Source organism: Rhagoletis zephyria, unplaced genomic scaffold (assembly GCF_001687245.7).
Source record: "Rhagoletis zephyria isolate East Lansing unplaced genomic scaffold, Rhagoletis_zephyria_1.1 Rzeph_scaffold_00065, whole genome shotgun sequence".
NCBI classification, from domain to species: domain Eukaryota; kingdom Metazoa; phylum Arthropoda; class Insecta; order Diptera; family Tephritidae; genus Rhagoletis; species Rhagoletis zephyria.
The window spans coordinates 339,225-347,927 of record NW_016157149.1 but is presented as its reverse complement, the minus strand read 5'-3'; the positions used below and the strand labels follow the sequence as shown (position 1 = coordinate 347,927).

The 8,703-nt window shown below is 38.1% G+C and overlaps 2 protein-coding genes across 4 annotated transcripts; both read left to right on the top strand.

Annotated features, from left to right (window-relative positions):
* The first annotated feature begins 330 nt into the window (after positions 1-330).
* On the top strand, positions 331-1,189 carry LOC108371262 (uncharacterized). 2 transcript variants are annotated; one of them, XM_017626795.1, is made up of 4 exons: positions 331-438; positions 500-658; positions 716-884; positions 965-1,189. In XM_017626795.1, the coding sequence occupies exons 1-4, from the start codon at positions 387-389 to the stop codon at positions 1,185-1,187; spliced, it is 603 nt and encodes a 200-aa protein (XP_017482284.1). In that variant the 5' UTR covers positions 331-386; the 3' UTR covers positions 1,188-1,189. The 2 variants fall into 2 exon arrangements, with proteins under 2 accessions (XP_017482284.1, XP_017482273.1); XM_017626784.1 differs by having other exon boundaries at positions 707-884.
* Positions 1,190-5,395: 4,206 nt separating this feature from the next.
* LOC108371243 (52 kDa repressor of the inhibitor of the protein kinase-like) lies at positions 5,396-6,486 on the top strand. 2 transcript variants are annotated; one of them, XM_017626762.1, is made up of 4 exons: positions 5,396-5,735; positions 5,797-5,955; positions 6,013-6,181; positions 6,262-6,486. In XM_017626762.1, exons 1-4 carry the CDS (start codon positions 5,525-5,527, stop codon positions 6,482-6,484), a joined length of 762 nt encoding a protein of 253 aa, XP_017482251.1. In that variant the 5' UTR covers positions 5,396-5,524; the 3' UTR covers positions 6,485-6,486. The 2 variants fall into 2 exon arrangements, with proteins under 2 accessions (XP_017482251.1, XP_017482242.1); XM_017626753.1 differs by having other exon boundaries at positions 6,004-6,181.
* The last annotated feature ends 2,217 nt before the right edge of the window (positions 6,487-8,703 follow it).

Sequence of the window (8,703 nt, the reverse complement as noted above, 5' to 3'; positions counted from 1 at the left end):
GATCAGGAAATGTGGTTCCACTGCACGATTGAGAGAATACAAAGGTTGCGCCGATCTCGGACCGTTGTTTTTCTCTTAACGAATTTGACAGAATCAGCTGTTTGTATGACGTCACACTGGTGCAACTGTTGATTTTGAACTTAGCAATTTATTTGTGTGTTATTTCTGCGAGATTTTAAGCAGTTCAAAGCGATTATTTAAACTTTATAAACTTATACTAAGGCAAAATGAAGTGTGCAGTGGCAAATTGTGATAGTGAAAACTATAGGCAAGCGTGCGATATAAGCTTTTTTTCGTTTCCTACGGAGGAAGCTCTCGCCAGAAAGTGGATGCAGTTTTGCCGGCGAGGAAGTGCATTATTGAATCCCAAATCGAGCTACGTGTGCATGAAGCACTTTTCTAGTGAAGATATAGAAAACAATCGACAGTTCGAAATGGGTAATATATTGTGTATTTTCTAAGTTCATTCCATTTAATGTTATTGTTGCAAACGCTTTAGGATTTGCAAAAAAACGCCTTTTAAAGCGTGGTGCTGTGCCCAGCATTTACCCAGAGGATGGGGAAACCTCCCAGCGTGCCGAAAGTGTTCAGCGCGAGGAGTACAAACAAATTGTCAGCGAGTTACTTCAGCAGAGTGAACCTGTCGCAGTCAATGAAGGTAACAATTTGATTTTAAAGAAAGTTTCGACTTATATTTGCAAATAAGTTGTTATAGCCGAGGCGAATAACAGTGCCAACGTTGTTCCGATTGACGAAAATGTGGAGAATAAGGAAAATAGCCTAGTGGATGCAAATCTTTCCGAAATCCCCGCGACTTCAACACCTCGCAAAGTCTTCTACTACGACAGCAGTTTGGAAGAAGTTGAGGAGCTGGAAGCTCAACTGTGAGTTTGTAAAAGCAATAAGGCAATCTAAACATGTTGGCATATTCTTGTGTTTAAAGTTTTAATTTTGTTACACGTAGAAAAAGACTTAAGCGAGAAAACAAGACTCTGTTAATGAATAACAAAAAGAAGGACATGGAACTGGCGGCACTCCAGCAAAAGTACGGTAATGAGAAAAAGAAGCATGACTATGAGGTGGAACAGCTGAAAAAACGCTTGGATGAATACGAAGATATGTGTAAAAACATGGAGAGCAAACTGTATAATATCGCAAAATGTCTTGTTATAAATTGCATCGGGTAACACATTCTGCCAAACATTTTTCAACAAATCTAATTGACGCAAACACTGACGCAATAATTTCAACGGCGCAGTGCCAACTGTGTGTGCATCGGAAATATCTGCAAGAGAAGATTGCTGTGGTATGCTTTCTGTAGTCCAATGAAACTGGCTTCAAAATTAGTGGCTCTAAACAGTTTTCCAGCAGAAAATCGCATATCTTAATGGGATTATAACGCGCCTGAAAATAATATAAGGTACTGAATTAAGTTTATACTAAACTATTAATCTCTAGCTACTTGCTTGGAACAACGCCATCACAGTATCTTGCAATTGATTAACATCCTTCGATACCTGCAGCGACATTTCACGGAATTCGTCTATACACGCACCCAGCTCTGAGTTGGCTTGGCGCAGTGCGGCATTTGCTTCGCTGCCAATTGTCTGCAGCAAGTGCTCAGACTCACGCACTAATTGCTCACCTTCATCAAGGTACGCGTCGGAAGTTGTATTATTATTATTTAGATTGTATTATTATTATTTAGAATACCTTTGATAATACTTTTCAAAGATTTCATCTTCGACTAACTCGTGGGAGCGTTGATTCTGAAATGGCAAACATTTTTAACACATACATTTGTCCCAACATTATTTTTCATACTTACCCTAAAGACTATATGCACAACACCACAACAATGCTTTCATCTTTAATTAAAGCTAATATATATGCTTAATATCTATAAATTTTCCTATTTTAATGTGTTATGAATAAATTTTTTCGTATTGTTTACGTTTTTCGTGCAAAATGTCTTCTTCTTCTTGCATTCTTGTTCGCGTTTTGACATTGCTCTCTCGCAGCTGCACCAGTGTGACGTCACCGAAAAATTACGCTCAAAAATCCTCTCTGATCGGCGCAATCTTGTATTCTATCATTCTTGCGTTTGAGCAACGCAGCGGCTAGCACCCACGATTGAGAGAATACAAAGGTTGCGCCGATCTCGGACCGTGACCGTGTGACGTCACACACAAGTTATTCTCAAAAATCCTCTCCGATCGGCGCAATCTTGTATTCTATCATTCTTGGCTAGCACCTATGTACACATATGTAAATGTTAACATAGGCTTACAACAGCGCTGACATACATACATGCATATGTACATAAATCGCTGTAGTCAGCTGTTTCAGTAAAACTCGAGGTAGGTCAACGGCCGCTGCAAAGTAGACCAGTGAATTACACTTCTCTAAAATTGTGCGCAGACTGGAATTCACCAGAGGGATCAGGGAGAATGTGACATACATATGTAATGTAATGAAAATCGATGTTTGAACGAAAAAAACTTTATAGGAAATATAAGATTTTGGCCTATTTAAAAAAGTATCCACATTTAAACTGACCGGAAAAAATAAGTATCCCGAAAAAATTCGTCTAAAACTGTATCCAATTGGATCTATTTAGATCCAAACGGCATCCCTGCTTGTAACGCAAGCTGTTGTTTGGTATGTGTGTGTGTTTGAGTGCGTGGGTAAAAGGAAATGAAAGTAGCCACACTTTTAAAGCTAACACAGCAGGGAGACCTTGCTAACCCGGCGGTTTGTTAAAGCAGTTACGAATACGTGTATGTATAGGTTTGGAAAGTTTCGAAGATGAGTGACTAAATCGGGCGATCGGAGATTGAGTAGGTGAGGCATGAGTGACATCCTCGGCCATGTCGTACCCAATAAAATGCCACTAAGAAAGTCCGAACAGGTTAATATCAAAGTTGCGGTGCAGTAAAAAGGTGTCGTGATTATAGGTTTGGAAAGTTTCGAAGATGAGTGACTAAATCGGGCGATCGGAAATTGAGTAGGTGAGGCATGTCGTACCCAATAAAGTGTGGGAAAATTTTCCAGTACGGAACCCGGCTTAAAAAAAAATGAGGGGGTTTAGAGCGGCTTTTTTTGATTGTAAATCTGAGACCCCACCCCCTCCGGAGGCTTATAGTTTTTAAGAAAATTGAATTTTAAGTTGCAAAAAATGTCAAATTCAACCTCACTTTTTGCTTTGCAAACCAATTGAACTAAAATGTCGGTGCTGCCACACAACAAAAAATGCCCAAAAAAAGACACTGAAAGCGAGAAACAATAAAAACGGACATTGTAATTAATTTTTTTTTAATTAAATATCGATGTATTGATAAAAAAAGTGATTCAGTTTAAAATCGAGAGATTTTGTAATAAAAATATTAACTTAGTTATTTATCGAAGTACATATCGAGTTTGACATCGCGCGATTTTTTATTAAACATTTTCATTATTTATCAAATTATCGATTTACGTTTTTTACATTTGTGTACTTTGAACTACAACAATACCAGTAAATATTATTTCCCCCCGAAAAAAATGATACCGTTATTTTAAGGAGTAAGACCCCCATCGATCCTAATATTATTATTTTTAATAAGAGCAATGTACGTATTGTACACTTATACCCCGTAATTATACGCACTTATTTGTGGTGCATTTTTTTTTAACGTATGGTAGCATACATTTTGTGTTACTGTCAGCCCTTGTTATTTCTGCTTGTTTGTGAAATGTGTTAAAGCTTGTGAAGACATTTATAAACGCGTTTTAGTTAATTAACTAATTAATAATTGTATATTTAAATACAGTATATTTTGCTTAGCTGCACATCCTTCTTTGCACGAAAAACTTGTGCACTTAACCAAAAAAGGCACTTAAGCGAATTTTCTTTACTACTTCAATGAGGAAGGTATCCAAATACCTATGAAACCAAATAATGGAGAAGCACTTACCACGTAGAAATTACTGCAAGTGAAATTTTTACCGAATAGTATCTAATTATCTATATAACTACATAAATTAATAGCCATTTTCGTTGTTCTGAGAGAGGAACAAAACAAATAAAAAGTTGTAAAATTAGGTAATTGTAGGGCCAGTGCAGGTAAACGTAATACTTTCTTTGATAATTGATACTAGTCGCACAATTTTTAAGGCAGGTATCGCCAATGTGCAGGTATGCTAAATGCATCTATCGGAGCAGTTTCCTTATAAATGTTAAAAATAACGCCTCTGATGCGCATTTTGGGGTAGGTATCGTAAATGTGCACTTAAGCATAGAGGCAGCAATGCAAAATATACTGTATTACAAATGCATGCGAACCTTTTAAGGATAGTATATTTGTATAAATAAAAGTGATAAGTGTAGTTTTCTAATAAAATATAGTGATAGTAGGGGGGATACTTTAACAACAAATAACTTAAGTACTATTAACAAAAACATTGTGAAACTGATAAATATAGTTAAAGAAGACCTCCATTAGTATCCCCACCGATTTTCATAAAAAATTGGTTCCGTAATGGAAATCTCAGCCTTAAATGCCACTAAGAAAGTCCGAAAAGGTTAATATCAAAGTTGCGGTGCAGTAAAAAGGAATCGTGATTATAATCGTGTAAAAAAATAGAAAATAAAGTTATATATATATAAAAGTGATAACTGACCAATAACGGTTTTTTTGTTACCCATACGGAGCAGTTACCAGGAACCGTTTTTAACACCAGTTATCGGAATCCGAAGTAAGTGGACCGAAATATTTAGAAGTAATTAGGGAAGAATCAAAGCCAAATATGGATTGGGAATATGATTTTTAGTACCATCTTTCGAACGTGAATGCTATTGACGTATAATTATAATTTTTTAAGGAAAGCACCTAAATGCGTTGCGGCCTCAAAATTGTTGAGCATTTTTTATATAAATATTCCTAGCTGCATATCTTGGCAGATATTCGTGCGTATGTGGACGCAGTAAATGCATAAGTCGAACTCAAAGCTAATGTATGCGCACATATGTTTGTATATACATATGTATATACATACATACATACATACATGTGCCTGTATTTAATGCAAACTAATTGAATTTCTTTTAAAATTTCATTTCGCCGCACACCTGTGCAAAAGGACCTTGCGAGAAAAAGGAACTGGAACACACCACCTGCTAAAAGGCACACAAAGGGACAGGTTACTTTAAAAGTACGATGCATTATTTGCAAATATCCGCTACTCATATGGACATCGAGGACCAGTAACTGGGAGAGGCAACAATTTGTGGCAGCAATACAACAGCATATGTACCTACATATGTACATACGTTTGAGCCACGATTGAGAGAATACAAAGGTTGCGCCGATCTCGGTACCGCTATTTTTCTCTTAACGAATTTGACAGAATCAGCTGTTTGTATGACGTCACACTGGTGCAATTGTTGATTTTGAACTTAACAATTTATTTGTGTGTTATTTCTGCGAGATTTTAAGCAATTCAAAGTGATTATTTAAACTTTATAAACTTATACTAAGGCAAAATGAAGTGTGCAGTGGCAAATTGTGATAGTGAAAACTATAGGCAAGCGTGCGATATAAGCTTTTTTTCGTTTCCTACGGACGAAGCTCTCGCCAGAAAGTGGATGCAGTTTTGCCGGCGAGGAAGTGCATTATTGAATCCCAAATCGAGCTACGTGTGCATGAAGCACTTTTCTAGTGAAGATATAGAAAACAATCGACAGTTCGAAATGGGTAATATATTGTGTATTTTCTAAATTCATTCCATTTAATGTTATTGTTGCAAACGCTTTAGGATTTGCAAAAAAACGCCTTTTAAAGCGTGGTGCTGTGCCCAGCATTTACCCAGAGGATGGGGAAACCTCCCAGCGTGCCGAAAGTGTTCAGCGCGAGGAGTACAAACAAATTGTCAGCGAGTTACTTCAGCAGAGTGAACCTGTCGCAGTCAATGAAGGTAACAATTTGATTTTAAAGAAAGTTTCGACTTATATTTGCAAATAAGTTGTTATAGCCGAGGCGAATAACAGTGCCAACGTTGTTCCGATTGACGAAAATGTGGAGAATAAGGAAAATAGCCTAGTGGATGCAAATCTTTCCGAAATCCCCGCGACTTCAACACCTCGTAAAGTCTTCTACTACGACAGCAGTTTGGAAGAAGTTGAGGAGCTGGAAGCTCAACTGTGAGTTTGTAAAAGCAATAAGGCAATCTAAACATGTTGGCATATTCTTGTGTTTAAAGTTTTAATTTTGTTACACGTAGAAAAAGACTTAAGCGAGAAAACAAGACTCTGTTAATGAATAACAAAAAGAAGGACATGGAACTGGCGGCACTCCAGCAAAAGTACGGTAATGAGAAAAAGAAGCATGACTATGAGGTGGAACAGCTGAAAAAACGCTTGGATGAATACGAAGATATGTGTAAAAACATGGAGAGCAAACTGTATAATATCGCAAAATGTCTTGTTATAAATTGCATCGGGTAACACATTCTGCCAAACATTTTTCAACAAATCTAATTGACGCAAACACTGACGCAATAATTTCAACGGCGCAGTGCCAACTGTGTGTGCATCGGAAATATCTGCAAGAGAAGATTGCTGTGGTATGCTTTCTGTAGTCCAATGAAACTGGCTTCAAAATTAGTGGCTCTAAACAGTTTTCCAGCAGAAAATCGCATATCTTAATGGGATTATAACGCGCCTGAAAATAATATAAGGTACTGAATTAAGTTTATACTAAACTATTAATCTCTAGCTACTTGCTTGGAACAACGCCATCACAGTATCTTGCAATTGATTAACATCCTTCGATACCTGCAGCGACATTTCACGGAATTCGTCTATACACGCACCCAGCTCTGAGTTGGCTTGGCGCAGTGCGGCATTTGCTTCGCTGCCAATTGTCTGCAGCAAGTGCTCAGACTCACGCACTAATTGCTCACCTTCATCAAGGTACGCGTCGGAAGTTGTATTATTATTATTTAGATTGTATTATTATTATTTAGAATACCTTTGATAATACTTTTCAAAGATTTCATCTTCGACTAACTCGTGGGAGCGTTGATTCTGAAATGGCAAACATTTTTAACACATACATTTGTCCCAACATTATTTTTGATACTCACCCTAAAGACTATATGCACAACACCACAACAATGCTTTCATCTTTAATTAAAGCTAATATATATGCTTAATATCTATAAATTTTCCCATTTTAATGTGTTATGAATAAATTTTTTCGTATTGTTTACGTTTTTCGTGCAAAATGTCTTCTTCTTCTTGCATTCTTGTTCGCGTTTTGACATTGCTCTCTCGCAGCTGCACCAGTGTGACGTCACCGAAAAATTACGCTCAAAAATCCTCTCTGATCGGCGCAATCTTGTATTCTATCATTCTTGGTTCCACTGCTCGCGCACCTCTCAGAGAGCAGGTGTGTGAGTTGAGTGGCGAATAAATTAGCGGTCTGTTGTGGTTGCAGCTTTTCGACGTTAAGCTTTTCTTGCATTGTTGGGCGCACATTTTTTGCTGCACAGAGTCGGGTGCGTATCTTGGCTACACCAAGATAGTGGTCCGAGTCGATGTTTGGCCCTCGGAATGTACGTACGTCTAAAACGCTTGAAGCATGCCTTCCGTCTATCACAACATGATCGATTTGGTTTCTCGTTTTTCGATCTGGAGACAGCCATGTAGCTTGATGGATGTTCTTATGCTGGAAACTAGTACTACATATTACCATTTTTCGGGCCCCGGCGAAGTCGATCAGCCTCAGTCCGTTATCGGACATTTCGTCATGGAGGCTGAATTTGTCTTGCCGAGGATATCAACCAGCCGGGCAGAGGCACCTTCCCCATTAAGGGTCCGGATATTCCAGGTGCATACCCTTAAATCATATTCCTTTATACGTGTCCTTGTACGTTTGCCGTGGTCGTCATCAGAAAAAGGGGGTCTCATCCGAGACTCTTTGTTCTTTTTCATTGGGCGTGGTTTTAACGTGACGGAACCCAAACCCAGCGCATGCGAAGTTTTACGCCTTCTCACTTTAGCTCGCTCCCAAACGGGTGTTTGGTTGCTACCCAGGGGATACGTGGATATAAATATCCGGACGTTGTGAGCTGCGATTTAAACCGTACGCACAAGAATCGCTTCTGGCCACTCCCAGGTGGCAGTCAAAAGTTTTCCACTTCTGCGCACGGAACCATCCTCCATCTTCGGCGTTAGATGCACGATAATTAGCCCGAAAATTTTGTCTATTCGCTCTCCACGGAAGGGCAATGTCCAAATCCAATTCCTTTGCGATATCGATAACTAACGTGGCAAGCACTTTTTCTACGCATTTTGCTGTTATCCCTTGATGCGAAATGAATATATTGCGTTAATATTAATGCATTAGACAATTTATGGCTAATTTGTGCTAATCTTAGCAGAAGTGGGCATTCTGGTATATTTCATGCTTTTATCCATGTAGTATATCGGGGTAATACTGATTAAGCCGGAACTTAATAATTTACAGATGCTAATATGTTTATGGCTTCTATTGTTCTCCTACGACTAAAAGATGAAGCTTCACATTATTGATAAAACCCACGACCTTCATCAGCTAAATACGCCCAGAAAAAGTCAGCCACATTTATTTCTCTCAACGCACAATTTGGTAACTACATATATATAACCAAATAATATATAATATAATATAATAATATATA